This window comes from Carettochelys insculpta, chromosome 25 (genome assembly GCF_033958435.1).
Source record: "Carettochelys insculpta isolate YL-2023 chromosome 25, ASM3395843v1, whole genome shotgun sequence".
NCBI lineage: Eukaryota > Metazoa > Chordata > Testudines > Carettochelyidae > Carettochelys > Carettochelys insculpta.
This window is the reverse complement of record NC_134161.1, coordinates 16350663-16369019: the sequence shown is the minus strand read 5'-3', so window position 1 is coordinate 16369019 and position 18357 is coordinate 16350663. Positions and strand designations below refer to the sequence as shown.

Sequence of the window (18357 nt, the reverse complement as noted above, 5' to 3'; positions counted from 1 at the left end):
CTTTATTGACATTCACATACAGTAAACTCTTTCATATCTGGCAGTTCCAGGACCAGGAAGTTACCGGATATTCAAATATTCTGGATAATAGAGAGGTATATACCTAGTAATGCATAACACTGAAGAAAAACAAGATTAGATATTATGAAACAAACAAAAATGTACACAGAGTGCTTTATTTACCAACAACAGTAGTATTGTACACTGTAAACTTATGGACAATGTAACTAAAATTTATGTATGGTTAAAATGCTGGATATGAGTGAGAGTTCCAGATGATAGAATGCTGGATATGAAAGAGTTTACTATATGGAAGGCAATGTGGTCTAACTGGATCATCATGCTGGCAGTAGGGCCTCTTGGGCTTTTATTCTGGCTCTGCTATTCACTAAGGCCTGGTCTACGCTACAGTTAGAGTGACATAATGCAGATGGCGTCAATTTAGGGTACATTAAGATTACATGGAAGTTGACCCCGTCAAGGTCGATCTTCCAGAGTTTGATTTCACATGCACCTGCTAGAAATGCATGAAATCAAACTATCTAAACTGGAACTCCCATCTGTAAGGAGTAAGGGAGGTCGAGTTTCTCCCGTTGACCTCACTCTGAAGATGGCCGGGTAAGCTGATTGCAGATAAGTCAATTCTAGCTATGCAATTGCCATAGCTAGAATTGCGTATGAACAATTCACTCACCTGACTAGTGTAGACCAGCACTTAGTTGTGCCTGTGTGTACTTACAGTTGTGCCCCACTATGGTGACTTATTAACATCTCTCCCTGTGTGGCCTAAAGCAGTCATTGCACTCAGATCAATGCAGGGTGACGGTAGTCGGTCCAGCGAGGGACTGATTATTTACCATTGCTTACGTCAACCCTAAGTGTCACTCACTGAGGGATTGATTTCAGCCTCTAAGTTTTGCTTTCCATATGGAACACACTGACATGCTCTGAGGCCTTGTCTACACTGCAGAGGGGTTTTCAGAAATAACATTCCAACATTGAAATAAGTTATTTCTGAAAAGTGCATTCACACTGCAAGAGCACCTCGAAATTGGATGTGCACACGAGAAAGCCCAATTTTGAAATAAGAGCAACGATTGGCTGCCTCCCTGGAGGCCAATTAAGTCATAATTACCTCTAATTAGCACACACTGAATCAATTTTGAAATTGAAAGTGGGGAGATTGGTGGAAGTCGTTCGTTTTGGTAGAATTACTGTTTTGAGTTAAATGGCCTGTTATTCCAGAACAACAAGCTTTGCAGTGTGGACACAATGAGGTTTTTTCCCTAGAAAAGGAGGGTTTTTTTATGGTGGAAAACTCACTTTGCCTGGGGGCAAGGGAACAGTGTAGCAGATGCAACAGACCTGATCCAGTTGTGTTAATCAAGACACTGCCATGTCAGAATCAGTAACAAGTTACAAAGCTGTTACCAGTCAGGCCAGTCACACAGGGCTCCGGCGTTTCAAACAGACCTGGCGCTCCAGGCACTGCTGCTTTGGCAGTGGCAGTAACCTGAGCTCCAGGCCCCTTTGAACTGCTGCGGCAGTGCTGCTCTGTGGTTCCATGCACACCTGTGAGGGGCAGAGGGCCCAATGCTGCAGCCTGAGTGGCACTCAGGGCTGGCTGCCATTGGCCCTGCCCTTCTGGGGGTGCAGAGCTGGGCCCCCCTCCCACTTTGTCTCGGGGCCCACGGTAGCTGTCGGCCCCACTGCTGCCAGAGATGGATTTGGCATAGCTCTATGGGGATGGAGTAGTGAATACTCCTGATTCACACACGGGCTTGGACTGGCATGTTAGCTCCATGGACAGTTTCCAATTCTTCTATGCTGTCTTCTGCTTAATCATTTGGAAAACAAACCCATGGCTCGAAAGAGCTGCTCGGCTAAAGAGCATCAGTTATTTTCTTTCCCAGCGTCAGACTTGTCTGCTTGAGGGGTTAAGAGGCACAGCTATGCGGCTGAATTCAAAGCTGGTGTGAGAAGTGTGACAACTTTTAATTAGCTGGAAGTTTATTTCAGTACTTCAGAATTAGTCCCTAGTGTGATGTGTTTGGTGAAATGCATGGTGGCGGGCGGGGGCGGGGCTGAAGGACTGACTTGCAGTATGGCAGGTAGCGAAGAGAGAACACACTGCAGCTGCCTTCACTTTTCCATTCAATGATTACTAGGACTAGAAGCCAACAGCAAAGGAGTAATTTTTGCTTATGTTTAATCCAGGTTAATGCTATACATTTTTAAATACAAGATTTGGAGTTTACTCGTTATCATGCAGTCCCTGGGATGGAATGACTCTGGCCTCGTTGTCTCTTGTTGCACTGGGGCTCCAGAAGCAGACTAGGTAGGGCAGAGCACTAGAAGAGAGAAAACAAGACAGTTCAGAGCCTTGCTGCTCTGTAATGCGTCGGAAAATATTTCATCCCTTAGCCATGCAGCGACCGAGAACGCTGGCACACCAGGGTCTTGTTTCTAACACTACTGCAGATGGTTATCACTGCAACTATTCAGTGAGTCCACACAACAACTCTGGGCTTTATACAATTTAGTTTTACATGCTACGTGTGTGCATCATGCACAGAACACCTGAAAAGAAGGTGGAGGCTGCAAAGTCAGTGAGGCAGAAGACAGGCAATGCCAGAATTAAGATTGCCTGTAGAAGAGGTCCCATGGGGGAAAGAAGTGCATGTGATCGTGCAATTAAAGACTGTGTCATAAGGCATATAGGCTGCATAGGTAAGCTTCATTTTCCTTGTGATTGTCCCTGCCCCTGGGAGATGCTTTGGACACCTCTGGAGGTGTGGGGACTGGGGGATGGGGGTTGAGTGCAGGAGAGGAGTCTGACGTGGGGGGAGGGATGTAAGAAGGAGTGCAGCTCTGGGAGGGAGTTGTGATGAGGGACAGGGGTACAGGAGGGGATGGAGAGGGGCTTGGGTTGTGACCTGGAGCAAGGGTGCAGGATGGAGTGCAGGGGGTTGGGCTGTGACCTGGGGCAGGGAGTTGGGGAGATGGGAGTGGGATGCCAGGTGCAGGCTCTAGCTAGCAGGTACTTACTCTAGGCAGCTCCCAGCCAGCAGCCCAGAGACACCCTTGGGCAGATTTCATGACTGCCATGTCCCCCCACGCTGCTCAAAGCGGCCAGCTGCTAGGGCTGGCGTGTGTGTCTCTGCACAGCACGTGCATGTGGGGGAGGAGGGCTCCGTTAGCTGCCTGGGCCTACAAACAATTTCTGACCAATGGGAGCTGCAAGGATTGTGCTAGGGGCCAGGGTGGCATGTGGAGACTCCTCCCCACGCCTCCAGGAGTGCACCCTGTGCAGACACACACTTTGCCCCGAAGAGCTGGCCACTTTGAGGCTTTACCCCTAAATTTGAAACCGATTGGACAGTACTTTAGTCTCATCTCCTATATAGCATATGACACAGAACCTCCCCCAAACATCACATCTTGATTTAAACCATGCCAGTGATGAAGACTCCACCACAACCCTTGCTTAATTGCTGCAGTAGTTAATTATTCTGCTGTTGTGGGGCGTTTTTTATTGCTGTTTGTTTTACCTTTTAAAATGTAGTCCGTTAGCAATGTAGGGACCTTCTCATTATCCTCCTTCATTGCAAAAAGAACTGGCAAAAGAGGAAACAATCATGAGAATAACCGTTGAAAGGCAGAAGAATTTTCTGGCTTCAGACACACACCAGTGCCTGGCTTTGAGCCAGGCCCTAGAAACTGTTCAGTGAAATCAAGGACATTCTACATCTCCCACAGCACAAAGAGAACTGATAGGTCAGTTAATGGGACTTTGTCATAGCTAGTGGGTTTGTGAGTGCAGAAGAGGGCTGTCCATTAGCATGCACACACACATGAGTACGAAAAGATTGAGATCTGGGTGTAACTGAGACTGTAATCTAACTGAGAACAACATCCCACTGTCGTGTTAAGGTCACCGGGCTTTGTAGCAGCTGAGTCATTAAGGAGAACACTTAATAGTAAGTTCCTGCCTTTTTCTTCACTAAAGTTCAAAAGTCATTCTAGAGCATGGCTGCTAACCCAGTAACATCTAGCTCGTAGTTAGAAGTGGACATGAGAGTCATCGTCAGTTTCCATATTGTTGCTAAGCATTGTTAAATAGCTTTCACACTCCACTCCACTCCACCAGGGAATGTGTCCTCTGCTGCAGCAGATGTGACAATGCATGCTGTGGTTCTGGCTGTAACACACCATTCATAAAAAAGGGACTGACATTGTCCATGTCTTCCTACATGCATTGTGCACCCAGTAAATCTATACTAATACAGCCTACTACAGTACAGGCTGAACCTCTCTAGCCTGGCACTCTTTTGTCCAGCAACATTTTGCATGATTTTAGTGAGTGGGATGACCACTTGTCATGCGTGTGGCCAACTTTCCAGTGGTCCCATAAAGTTTGTTCACAGCCACCTGTTCTGGCTCTCAGTGGTCTGTGCTGTTATTTAGCGGCAATTTACCCCTAAATGTCTTCTAAGTGCCCAGTAAGCAGTGGAAGTGTTGATAATGTGCTAGTCAATACTGACCTCCCGTGGTTTGGCAAATACTCTCACTCAGGTGGCGGACAAGAGAGGTACAACCTGTGTATTATGATGTGTACCAGAGGGGAAGCCAGGTTAGTCTGTATCCGCAAAAAAAATGACAAGTCCTCTGACATCTGACAAATTGCATCTTTGCTCACCAAAGCTTACACTCCGATAAACCTGTATATTGTTATCTCACCCTCCCTCCTCCTGCCACTGCCTCTTATCTATTACAGATGGTCTAGAGTTGGGTGAATTACTGATTGTTTTTCTTTTTTGTGGCTTATGACAGCTCCAAACTTAAGAAAAAAAATGGGCCAAATCACTTATTCCACTATTCAGTCTTTTATTCAGTCAGGAAGGACATAAGCCTGCATGGAGCTGTGAACAAGGGTGTGTCCCTGGAGCAGTTCACACCTGTCCCGGATACCTGCCCCTTCTGTGGTGTAAGGGAAAACCTGGCGCACAAGCCTACCTCGAGCTCACCAGGCTGCAGCCCCTGTTCCGGTTCAGCCAGAACTTCAGTAGGGGGTTCTGGAGGCACTTCTCCCCTCACCTGTTCCTATTCGCACACCCCATCTGGGGTCCCACGAGTGAGACTTCCTCAGCAACCTCTCCTTGGCCCTTGCCAAAGTGGCTGTTCATAGTGCCAGGAGGAGGGTGCTGGACAAGGGAGTGCTCTGCGACTGTGCAGCCAGCTTCCGTTGCTTCCCAGTGTCACACATCAGCACAGAGTTCCTCTGGGCAGTGTCCAGTGGCTCCCTGGACAGCTTGCAGGAGCAGCGGGCACTGTCTGGAGTTCTCTGCTTGATGTCCCCTTCTGATGCCCCACAAGTGGCTGTGGCTGTGTGATGTCATCTTCCCGCACTGCAATCACCCTCATTCTCCATTTTCAGGAATCTCTCTTCTGGTGTGAGAAAATGTTTCAGTCATCTGCATTACGGACCTTTTAACCAAATGAGTCCAAGAGCCCCCACTGTCATCTTCCCAGACTGTATTGCCCTCATTCCCCTCCCATTAAAGCAAATGGCCATTTTTTCAGAAAGAAGGAAGGAGAAGTAGGGAATCCCAGGGGAAAGAAAACTATGACTGAATCATGTCAACAGGTTACTCAACTAGTTTTCCCCAGGGGGAAAAAACCCACAAAACAGTGGAAGAATCTGTATTCATGTGAATAGGGAAAGACTTAAGATTATTCACAGAGAAGGAAAGTAGGGAATCCCCAGCAAAGGAAAGCCAGACAGGTGGTGGTGGTCAGAAGCTGAAGCACGCTTTGCAAATGTGCTCCGGGAGCGCCCAGCTGGCTGTGCCATGTCAACAGGTACTACAACTAGTTTTTTCCTGGTGACAGGACACCTTTTATGAGGCAGCAGGTCAGGGAAATGCCAATCCCACATACTACGGGGTATGTGCGCCAGCTAAGCGTGTTATGTCAACAGGTACCTTAACTAGGTTTCCCCTCATTGAAAGAACACCTTTCATAAGGCAATGCTGTTTGTAACAGTGGATTAAAACCAGATCACACGCAGAAAGTTACGGAGGGCATCATGTCAACAGGTAGCTCAGCTATACTACAGGAAAGCCCCAAAATAAGCAAATCTTATTCTGAAATAGGATATCTACACACAATAGAGCCTATCATTGGATGCACTACGGCTTAGTTCAAAATAAGCACCATTCCCCATACGATGAGATTTGCCTATTCAAAATAAACTGACCGATATTCTGCAATAGTTCTAATAAACCATGTGTGCTAAGTGTACTAGGAATAAAATATGGGCAATCTACAAAATGGTTGCCATAGTTGAGATCACATTGTTTACAAGCAGCAGTATGATTTTGGGTGTCTAAATTTGGGCAACTCCAAATCTGGGACACCACAAATCAGTGGCTTTTTTTTTTTTGGATGAAATGGGATACCCTGTGGTCCAGCAGTTTAACTAGGAGCCAGGAGATTTGGGATCTCACATTGACCAACTGTGTGACATTGGACAATTCACGTCATGGCCCTGTGACCATCTGTAAAGTGTGGATCATAATATTTCACAAGTCAGAGGTTTCATCCATTAATATCTGTAAGCCCATGAAATTCCCTTGATGAAAGGACAACATAAAATGTACTGCATTACAGAGTGGTCAAATTCACATTTGTTTTCTGTAAGTTTCACTTTGTGTATTCAAGTTTCATCAGTGACTCTTGTTAATTTTTCTATTCACTTGGTATCCTCTGTGGGGAGGAAGCACACATGTTGCTTAATGCGCTGCTGGAAGGTGCTTAGTAACCATGATGATTTGGGCAGAACAACTTGGAATCCACAGTCAATAGACTAGAAAAGCCCCTAATTCAGGGGACTGTGAATATAAGGTTGGTTGTTCTTCAAACAACACTGAGATATTTCATCATCTTAATAAAAATAATTTCTTAAGTATAACATATATGTGCATCACAGCTAATGCAATTTTACACACCAGTTAATTATGCAAGGATTTTATCCTTGGTAACCTTTCCGGAGGCTTTTTGTATCACAAACAATCAGTGTTTGACACTGCTCACAAACTGTCTCCTAGATAGAATTTGTACAAAACAGCCATTCAGAGGGCTTCATTCCTTTCAGAAGAGACAGTGTTTGCTTCATTTAATCCAATACATGGTTGCCATGGAAACACAAAAGGAGCCTGAGGAGTTTCCCAGATTGCACCAGGCTTGTCACAACACATCAGCCTTTTCTCTTCTGTTTCAAGTCAGAGTTAGGGGATAAATTCATTAAATAATAGACAGACTTTGGATGTTTATGAAATACACTTTAACCTACAAAATGTTTTTATGCATGCTGACTTTCCAGTACAGAAAGCTGGAAATTGATTGCCAGTAAATAAATATGTAGTATTTTGAAATCAGAACATTAAGAAACAAGAATGTTATTTGTTTGTAGGAATTTGAAAAATACCCACTCCCTGAGCTGTTTCAAAATAATCCAGCCTTTCTTGTCTTTTCCTGTTTTGACCAATATCTCAGACCATATGAGCTCACAAATGAAACTCTCTGCACATGGTTGCCATCAAATGTATGCACTTCATCACACAGAGCTTCAACCTCAGAGCTGCTGGGATTTCTGATTTCCAGTTTGGAGTCAAGCTCAGTAGTGAGTCATAATGATTGAATGCCCAAATACCTTGCTGAATTGCACAAGTCTGACTCCGCCCACATGGCCCTGTCACTGGAAGATCCTAAAATTATATCCTAAAATGACAAAGATGTACACAAACCCAGGAACTTACTGTTTGTCAGCATCTGCAGGTCTTCAACTGATGGAGGTGACCCTTTCTTCTTGTACGGGATAACCGTGTTCAAATACTAGAAAGCAACAGCACATACCATTATTCTCTCACCATTGCAAGGCAAGTGAATGTGATGGAAACATGAAACCAGATTGCTTACAGGATCAGCTGAGATAGGAAAGAAAAGGAATCAAGCAAATCCTCTACTAAGTAAAGAGGCTAGTGCAAGGAGATTATAATTTACAATTCAATAATAATACATACATTGCTATGACAAGCTATCCAACTAGTGCCAAAGAGTGACAAGGACAGAACTCCCTTTGGGTATGCCAAAGGTAGACAATAGCTCCCTCAAGGGAGTCCTTCCAAAAAATTCTGATTCCACCCATCCCCTTTGAGTGTGGGGTCCCCACACCCTGGACCCCATACTCAGGCAGAAGTGCCTCTCACCCAGCAGGGAGAACGGGGGGTTATGGGATGACAGGGACACAGTGTAGAACAGACTTGTCAGCACAGACACCAGAACCTGTCAGTACAATCCATCTTGGGGAGAGGAGCCCAGAGAGACACCCGAAGCCGGGCCCCTCCTCCTGCCTTTGGCCTGTTTCCCAGGGAAGAAAGGGGTCACCTGGTTGCCTGGGTTACAAAGAGCAGGGAGGGCCATTGCCTACAGGTGAGACGTCATCACACCGAAACTCCCCTCCCCACTGTGCACTGATGGGAAACTGAGGCACACACTTCATGTTTCTACAGCACAGCAGGGAACACACACAAACTAAGCAGGGGAATAAAACCCTCACACCCCCCACTTGCGTGAAATATTGTGACCAAAGCTGGGTTTTTTCTCTTCTGAAAAATGCAGCTATGAGTTGACTGAAGCATTTGAAAATTCAGGTTTGTCAAATTGCTTCAGCTGACCTCACCCGTTCTCAAAGAAGTCAAAATATTTAATTAGATATCTTGCCACAAGACAGTTCAATTTTTCAATTAAAAACTTTTCATTTCAAAATTGCTTGCAATTGCATTTAAAAATGTTTTTAACTAGTCAAAATCAAGTTGAAATGTTTCACTGCAGAATAAACAAAACTTCCAAAGCAACTGGCTGAAAATTCAGAACAATTTCACTATTGGGTCAACCTGCAACAATTTTTTTTTTTTATTATTATTATTTTGGTACCGCCAGTGAATTGAAAAAGCAATTATTCCCACAGCTTTATTCGTTACTGCGAGTTTTAGCCACAATTTGGTTCCAAGTTCCTGCCAAAATAGGGCTTTTAATTGTGTGCATGGTTTTATTCTAAGACCGTAGGCCATTTCTAGTTCAACTGACTGGCTAATCAACAGCGAGTGAAACTATCTGTACTGCATCTTTCCTTTCCCCTGAGATTTTGCAGAGTTTTCCCACTCACTTCCTAACGGAAAGATTTTATTTACTTCTCAATATGTAAAGAAACATTTTTCTTAGGCCTTTTCTGTACAGGGACATCCAGGAAATTAATTCAAATTATCTAAAAAGTTGTGAATCTGAAGTGGATTAGTTAAGCCACATTAAGCCCCATGTAGACACTACTATTCAGAATTAAAGGGGCTTCAGTTTGGATAACTTTAGCTGATGTCCCTATGTAGACAACGTGTCACTCGCATTTAAGTTTTGGGTGCTGCAGCTGATGGTGTCACTCTCACACAGACTGCACATTTCTTCCTGTCTCAGTTTTATGACTGTAATTTGTTACTGTTATTTTCTGCCTCAGTTTATGATCACTGATTCTGTATTTCTCCTGCCTTTAGGTTTTAGGGTATCATTGAATTTGGAGAGGTTTAGATTGCTCCACAGGTCAGACAGTTCGACAAAGCCCTGGCGGGGCTGATCTGATGGGTTTGGTCCTGCTTAGAGCAGGGGGCTGGACTCAATGGCTTTTTTAGGTCTCTTCCAGCTCTATTGTTCTATGAGTCTATGAATGTGATCTTTCACACAAAGAAATAATTTGTTTGAATTTACTTTTGAACCCTCAATCTTTTTCATGGTGTGAACTATTTCTTGACAGAAACTGAAACCTCCTTTTACATTCCCAAGTGCAGGGACCCATTTTCCCTTATATTTGCCATTATGTAACTTCTCAGCGAAGGTTACAAAATTGCGTATGTAATATGAGGAAGGTATGTAGTGCATTTTTAGCTCTCTTCTAAAGCAATCTTGCAAAGAGAAAAAAGCCAAAAAGCCAGCACTATGTGCCTCATCCTGTTCCCAGCTAGGTCAATAACTAAGCTTCCCCTGACTTTACTGACACAGAATCAAGCCATCTGTGACCATCCACCTCTCTCCAGAGCACTGCTGGTACACAGAACATAGCTTCTGAACTGCAGCTCTTTTGTTTTGGGGTGAGTGGAGCAGCTATTTTTGTGGTTAGGTTTTTTCTGTTACTCTGGGTGCACAGAAGGCTCTTTGTACAGTACAATGTTAAGGTTTACCCACAGCTCACTGAAGCCAGTGGGAGTCTTTTCCTCAACTGATGCCTGGCCCACACTTACCAGTTAGTCTGACACAATTACAATGCCCAGGGACGTGAAAAATTCATCCTGAGAGCAGTGTATACATGGCTATACTATTGTCTCTGTAGGAAGCTTCTCTAATTACAGCTCCACTGCCGTATCACCCACAGTGTAAACATGAGCTCTGGACAAGCAGCGCATTGAAGGGCATGTCATATAGAGTTTTACTAACACCTAACAGGCAATCTTTCTGGCCTCAATTGGGTTCTTCCAAAAAATTCAGGATCAGCTTAGTACTTAGATAATCCATATTGTGGCATGCAGTAAATAGGATGCTACGCAAGCACAGAGTGCATGCATTTTGGCCTTGTGCCTCCAATTACCAAAAGCCTGTTTATGCTCATGCTATAATTACTGTAGCTACTTAAACGACGACTAGATGTAAATTAGAGAAGAAAGTAGATTTCCAATACACAATTCTAATTCTGACATATCAGAATCGACTTTCTTATCTAGCGTAGTCCAGGGCTCGGAAGTCTTGTGTTGATGTCCCTTATTCCACGCAATAATGTCGAGCACAGGGGTTGACGGCCGAGCTCAGAGAGGTTGATTTTGTCACATCTTAAGAGACACAGCAAAATTGAACTCCAGAAGATTGATATTCCCGCAGTCGATTGTCAGGTAAGTATAGATCAGCCCTACATTTAAAAAACACTTTCAAAAATTGAGTCAGAGTCATGGGAAGATTTTTAATTTTCCTCCATTAGTTAAAATAGGCTGTACCATAAAGATGTTTTAAAATGAGGAACAGGCGCAGGACACCAGTATACTACAATTCTGACAACATCTAATTAAGTAAAATTTATAAACCCCAATTTTGAGGAAAGGAATTTGCAAACTTTTAAATATAACCAAGGGCCTTTGTATTTTCCTTATTCCTATCAACTTAATTATTTTTCTTCGTTATTGCAATTCTATGAACAAATGTTCAATCCTAGGCAGAATTGGCTCATCAAACAAAGGGATTTTGTTGTGATTATTGAGCCTACAAATGTACTCTAATTATTAACTCAACAGATTATGTGAAAAATAATAAAATGTCCAAATATGTTTTATGTTCTTAATAATCTATATCATCAAATGTTGATGGAAAATGTACAAAAAGAAAAATGAGTTTCTCTACACAAAAAGGGCCTATTGGTATGGACTATGTAAGATTGTGGTTGGTAAAAATCAAAAATTCAGCATCAGAAATTGATGAACCAAAATTAGTATGTCATATGTCAACCCTGATGCACGGGCAAAATAATGAGAGGGTGAGCTCTTCCAATCATTGCTCTTTTTTGGGGTGTACTTGCAGAAAGGGAATTGGAGGGTGAAAAGCAAAGTGAGGCTCCTAGAGTAGGCCTCACTATCACAGCTTCTACCAACACTGTCTCCTGTGATCTGAGACTTCTTTTGTTCTGCCTCTGAGGCGTGATGGGGGGTGCCCACGCCATCACAGACCTGGAAGGGGCTCAAGGAGCCTGGTAGACATGTTAACGCCAGGCTGCACCTGCAGGAAGAGCCAGGGAGCAGGGATTGATCGCAGGCAGGCTGAGCAGGGCTGGAGGAGGCCTCACCAGAACACCCTGTCCCAAATACACCAGGAGACGGTAGCAATGCCTTCTCTCGTATATGCCATGACACCACTGGTATCGCCTCTCTGAAACATGCAAGGGATACTCTGGACGAATTATTTTCAGACTACTAACTAACTGCAAACTATTTGTTTCAACTATTGGCCTTTGTTTTGTGGGTTGGTCATCTAAATCACACAGTATTGTTTCTCCTTTGTAATTGGACAACTGAATCTTTTTAAAAAGAAGAATGACTAATGCCTACTGAAAAATTAATCAGACTTTCTGACATGCCTTCAGATGACAATCATTCATGAATGATGTGCAAATTTTAGAATTTGCACACATCTTCTGGAACACCAAGCAGCACCTAACTACTTAAGAAAAATGGAAACCATGAGCTCAAAAGTCACCACAACCCAAATTCAGCATTTTTGTTTGCAAAAATATTTCTAAATCAGTTGGCTTAATATCATCAAACTCTGTTAAAAATCTAGCTCTCTCCTTCAAATGAAGCAGCAGATTTTTTTTTATTTGGAGGAAATGACACATATCCACTCCTGTGAGTACATGATATACAAAGAGAACTTTGCACATACCTGTTTATCAGTTGCTGAGTTTCCAAATGTCTGCCGAATACCAGTCTGCAAGATATTAGAGATTCCTTCCATGCTGAATCGCTGCATAGATGAGAAAACCATCTGATTTATGCAGTGCTAAAAGAGTAGGCAGAGATATTGCCTACGCTAGCATGCAAAGTATAGAACATTTTATCAATTCTAATAAGTGCCCTCGCAAAAAAAATCAGTGTTTATTTCTCCGTAACAGAATGCTGTTCTTTCCAGTGTCATCTGAGAAGCGGCTACATCAGAACATAGTGGCCTTAGCATCATCCAACAACTCTTTGTGTGTCTATCATCCAACTTATCTATTATTTTACCCCCCCTTCTTTTGATGTTTACACATTTTCCAATTTTGTTCCTAACAAACTGTTATCTCCTGGGCCAGAGACAGAAAGAGAGAGAGGGTGAGAACAATTTTCTAATCCATTGGTTTCATCCTTCCCCATGCTTGCTCTGCCTGGCAGATGGGAGACCCTGTATCCAGTCTGATTCCTTAACAGTTCTACAACACAACAGCTCCAGCAGCAGAGCCTGAGGAAGCACCACGGCAAAATATCCCATCACTTGCTTCAAGAACAGGAGACTCCCTGCTACAACCCTTCTGTTCTGGCAAAGACAAAGCAATTGAATCTGCATCTTCCACATGACAGCTGAGTATTCTGCCGGCTGGACCGAAAGCTGTAAGGCAGGCAGCACCACGTCCTCCTCCGCTTGCTAACATGACACAAGCCAGTGGTTCCCATCTTTACAGTAACCCGGCACGCTTCGATGAGACAAACAATTTCACGGCACACCCATTTCTTTCACCTGAGTCAGTTGCTCATAAACATCACATTTACTCAGTATCCCTATTTTAACACCAGATTTCCTTCCTATAGTGCATATCAACAGAAAGGTCTCTTTCTTTTGCTTATGCAAGCCTTGGTGGATTCCCAGGGATGTTTCACTGATATCTGTATGAGTTGTTCAGGGATGGTGCATGACGCGCTCATCTTTAGGAATACAGAACTGCTCAAAGAGTTACAAAGAGGGACTTTCGGTTCAATCAGCAGGTTACCATTGGTGATGCTGAATTGCCAGTAGTGATTATAGGGGACCAAGCTCTCCAGCCCAGGAAGACCACCTTGTAAGCACGAAGAAAAGATTCATCTACCATCTCAGCAGATGCAGAATAAAAGTTGAATGTGACTTTGGTAGAGTGAATGGATATTGGCATTGTTTACCCACAAGACTGGGTCTCAATCAGAAATAAATCTAAATTGTTATAGCAGCCGGTAGTCTCCTGCCCTAGCATGACAAAGGCACTATTTAGAGAGAGCTGGAGGGACTACAGCGCCTCAGACTGACAAACTGCCCGCTGTTCTTCCCTTCCCCTCGCTATCAGTGAATGAAGAAAATACACAACTTGCATCACTTACTCCCTGACCTCATCCCTCACCAGCCAGAAGTGAGAGGAATGCACACAAGCTGTGCACTTTGATGCATAATATGTATGAGTCAAAGGGAGAAAAGTTGCCACTCGGATGGAGAGCAGAGTCTGAACAGCCAGAGACAAGGTTGATTGCAAGAGCCCAACGTGGAGCTATGCAGCTGCAGGAGACTTTGAAAGTGTTCTTTAAAGATCAGCTACATTAAGGTACTGTGCTGGACTGTGCTTTGGTCCCAAAGGTTCGTGGACTGTTAGGAATCGTGCATGGTCTCAGAGGGGTAGCCATGTTAGTCTGTAGCTTTAAAAAAAAAAAAACACCATAACAAGCAGTCCTGTAGCACCTTAAAGACAAACAATTTTATTTATTTGGTAATGAGCTTTCCTGGGTAAGACCCACTTCATAAGATGAATGAATCAATCAACCATGGACGTAGTAATAGTAGTAAGCCACTTCGACTCCTGCATCTTGGAGCATAGGCCATTGACAACCATACTCCAGCATCCCCTGGCCTGGGCAACCTTTTCCAGTTCTGCCCAGGTTTATTTCATCTTTTTAGTGTCTGCCTTCAGGTGTTTCTTGGGCACCCTCTTTTCCTTTTTCCTTGTGGGTTCCAACTTATGGCTTGTCATGTGGTGATGGTGGTTGGTTTTCTAAGGGTACGTCCAATCCATTGCCATCTTCTATTCCTGATTTCTTCTTCAGCAGCATGTTGGTGATTCAGTTGCCACAGGTCTTGGTTGTTGTTGTTGATGTATGGCCAGTGGATCCAGAGGATTTTACAGAGGCAGTTACTGATAAACGTCTGGACTTTTTTTTAGCACCCCACCCTGTAAAACAATCCCAGCTACAGAAACATTGATGACAGTTCAGCAGATTCCACTCCCGAGAGAAAAAGGGCCCTCACCTCGAGGGAATATGACTTGCTGTAATGAAAGCTGGAAGGAAGCTACAATGCCGACCACCCTTTTATCAATCAGGAAAACCCTGATCGGAACACGGAACTACAACTTGCAGTCTATCGTAGAAGTCGCCTTTTGCTTCTCTACTGTTATCATTTGGTGGTGCGTAGCAGTGGATGATGTTCATTTTGCTCTCCTTTTTAGCTCTGAACGAGGCTGTTATCACTCTTGGTCCATGGGCTCCCCATCCAATCAATGCCTTCTGCACTTCTTTTGATAACTTAAGTGTCACACCTTCTGTATGTAGAGCATTGTCGGCTTCATGCCTGAGTGCAGCAGCATCTCTCCTGTTGGCAGTCTCAGTTGTCCTGACTATAGCCATCTGGTCTCACTGAGACCAAGCACTGCAAGCTTATAGTGTCGCATTTCTGCAGCCACTTGTGCTGTCTTTCCTGTTTCATACATTGTTCTGATGTGCCATGTTCCGATGATCAGGGTTTTGCTGGTTGATAAAAGGGTGGTCGGCATGGTAGCTTCCTTCCAGCTTTCATTACAGCACGTCATGCTCCCTCGAGATGAGGGCCCTTGTTCTCCCAGGAGTGGAATCTGTTGAACTGTCATCAACATTTCCGTAGTTGGGATTGTTTTACAGGGTGGGGGTGCTAGTCCTATGCCCAACCCTCCTCCTCTCTCTTCCAGGCTTGGGACCAGCCATGGTGGAGTTTTACCCATGGCATCTCATTACCTAATAAATAAAATAGTTAATCTTTAACATGCTACAGGAATGGTACAGTTCATGGTGTATGTTTATGCATTTAACACTGTTTTCTTATAAGCCTATGAATTCTTGGGTTTGGCTGTCCATTTATAACATTATGCTGGCTTTCACTGAAACCATGAATTAGTCAGTGCTTCCTGCACGTTTACCCCTAGGACTGGGCATTTTCTTGAATTGGAGTTAGTGGGTGCCATATGCAACCCACACCGAGGTGTGTTTCACTGTCCTGTATAGTGGCACCTAAATCACTTACACAGAGAAAGAATCAATCTCCTATGCAGCCTTAACTGAGAGGCAGCTGGCTTTTAGCTCATTTTGTTGCAGCTCCTGCACTGAGCTCCAGTGGTCCCAGATTTGAGTCCGCCTGTGAGTGGCTGGGGTGTTTTGAGTGCTTCTGTACATTCTGTGTTACGTGTGAAGAACTAGTAAAGATGAATTTATCTTCCAAAATAGAATTTTATTGACTGGTGAAAGCAGTGAAAACTGTGCAGCTCAGAAAGGACAGGAAAATACAAACTTCAAACATACCTTAATGTAACAGAACTGTAAATTTAAAAACAATGGTGGGGAGGAGTCCATTTCAGTGCACAAATGCCATCCATACAGCAAGAGTGCCTTTTGTATGTCAGCGTTGTTTGTAAAGTGACAGATGTTGTTACTGTATGGTGGTGTGAATTGATGGGGTACATGTATTCCCCGTGGTGGCAAGGCACAGAGTGTAGGGAGATGCCACTCTATAGTTTTTTCCAGGGACTGCAAAGGATGGCATATCCATCATTCGTTGGATCACTAAGTCAACTAGAGTAGGTAGCATTTGTGTTTGGTCCCTGAGAATCCCCAGTATGTCTATGTGCATCTCCCTCTCCTTTTCCTGATAAGATTCTTGGGTCTTTCTCCCTCTCCATGCCATCTGCCATTGGCCAGTCACGCCCTTTGTCAGCATTCCAGTTCAGCACCTTTTGCTTCATAGCAGAATCAGGTGTCCCAGGATTATAAGAAGAGAGTGCCTCTTAACAGGAGCAGCTGTAGGTAAAGCAGACATGTGCCACTGAATTTACAGTCACAACAAGTGAAATACAACATTCAAAACTGCCTTCCCTGATGCCCATAAAACATAAGACATATCTTGGCATTTCAGCTGTTCATTATGTGTCTAGCCCTCAGCCAGCTCTCTGGCCCAGCCAGGGGAAGTACCTTCTGGAAGTGGCCATGTGATGGGTGCGGGGAGAAGGGAGAAGCAGGAGGGCATTGACATTTTCAGCTGCTGAAACAATTTGATCCAATTTGACTCATACTTCGTAAGTATGAGTATAGGTCATTGGCGCTGAATATTGGCAACATCTCCACTAGAGATGTAAAAGCACGATTGATTAACAGATTAGCCAACAAACTAGATGTTTATTAGTTTCCATTAATGATTAACCTCATCTAGGGTCCCAGCTGCTAGTCTGCTGTGGGGCCAGCAACAAGGACCCTGGACAGGCTGAGATGCTGGGACCACAGACTGCAGCCAGAAGCCTGGGAAAGATGAGATGCTGGGACCGGGGGCCACAACTGGACTCTGGACAAGCCAAGATGCTGGGACCACAGGCTGAAGACAGAACCCTAGTCAAGTCAGGATACTAGGGCCATGGGCAGCAGCTGAGACCCTAGGCAAGCCATAATATTGGGACCATGGGCTGCAGCTGAGGTCAATGGAAAGTTGGGAATGTGCATAGAAATGGACCCCCAGGATGCTGGGTGAGCATGTGCAAGGACGGTGGGCATACACAGGTGACAGTCAGGACCCTGGGCACACAGGGCTGACAAGCTGGGACCCCAGGCACTCAAACCCAGCAACAGCGATGCCTGGGTGTGCAGGGCCAGGAGAGAGGATCCCAGCATAGAACACGGGAGTGCTGTAGCGCCCCCCGCATTCCTATTTCCCCAGCTAAATGTTTACCTGCGTCACTGACAGAACTTTAACTGGTGACACGGTTACTGTTTTCACACCTTATTTACATTCCTATTGTCCTCAGGCAGGGGTGATTTTAGCTGAACTCACAGTTCTGAGGGTAACAAAGGTACAAAGAACACAACTGCTGTTAGAGTCCTAAAAGCACCTGGGCCCCTATGGCACTAGTTTACTGCTATGGTGCCAGCTGACCTTATCTCAGAGTGGCATGGGATAGTGTCCTATCACCGAGGAAGAAAGAAAGCAGCCCTCCCTAGAAGCCTGGTGAGAGAGCTGCGGAGTATGCACATGAAAGCCTCTTTGTTACCTCTCAGGAAGACAGAAGGGTCATTCCTATGTATGTTAGCCACAGCTTTGCATAGCCCCCACTAGGAACGAATAACAACTCTGCTTCTGCTTGTTGTACTGCTACCTCTTCTGGTTTGCGTAAGACCATGGGAAGCTGATACACATCTTTGGTAACTTCGGGAGGGCCCAGCATCAGCTTTATAGTGAAATGTGAGAAAATGCACACTCTTACCCGAGTTTCCTTTCCCAGGAATGGACTCTTCCATGCTTGGCTGATGGATTAGCTGGAGTACGGTGGAGTCTCAAATTGGTCCTGGCCTCCATTAGCTATCCCTCCTCCTCCTCCTCCTCGCTGTTCAAAGCAGGGGTCTGTGTCTTGGATCTGTGGTGGGCTGCTGGGTGCTGGTGAGGTCTCTGGGAAGTATGGCATGCAGCTTGTCGGAACAGTGGCTGGTC

General features: G+C 44.5%; 1 protein-coding gene across 8 annotated transcripts in view; it reads right to left on the bottom strand.

The window, feature by feature from the left end:
* Window positions 1-244: 244 nt before the first annotated feature.
* FEZ1 (fasciculation and elongation protein zeta 1) overlaps window positions 245-18357 on the bottom strand; it is a 54298-nt gene continuing 36185 nt past the window's right edge. For all 8 annotated transcript variants that reach the window (XM_074977095.1, XM_074977093.1, XM_074977092.1 and 5 more), the window contains 4 exons: window positions 12529-12609; window positions 7821-7896; window positions 3552-3617; window positions 245-2351 (listed from right to left, as the gene is read on the bottom strand). In XM_074977095.1, coding sequence (XP_074833196.1) covers window positions 2335-2351; window positions 3552-3617; window positions 7821-7896; window positions 12529-12609 — 240 coding nt within the window. In that variant the 3' untranslated portion in view covers window positions 245-2334. The remainder of the gene's footprint in view (window positions 2352-3551; window positions 3618-7820; window positions 7897-12528; window positions 12610-18357) is intronic.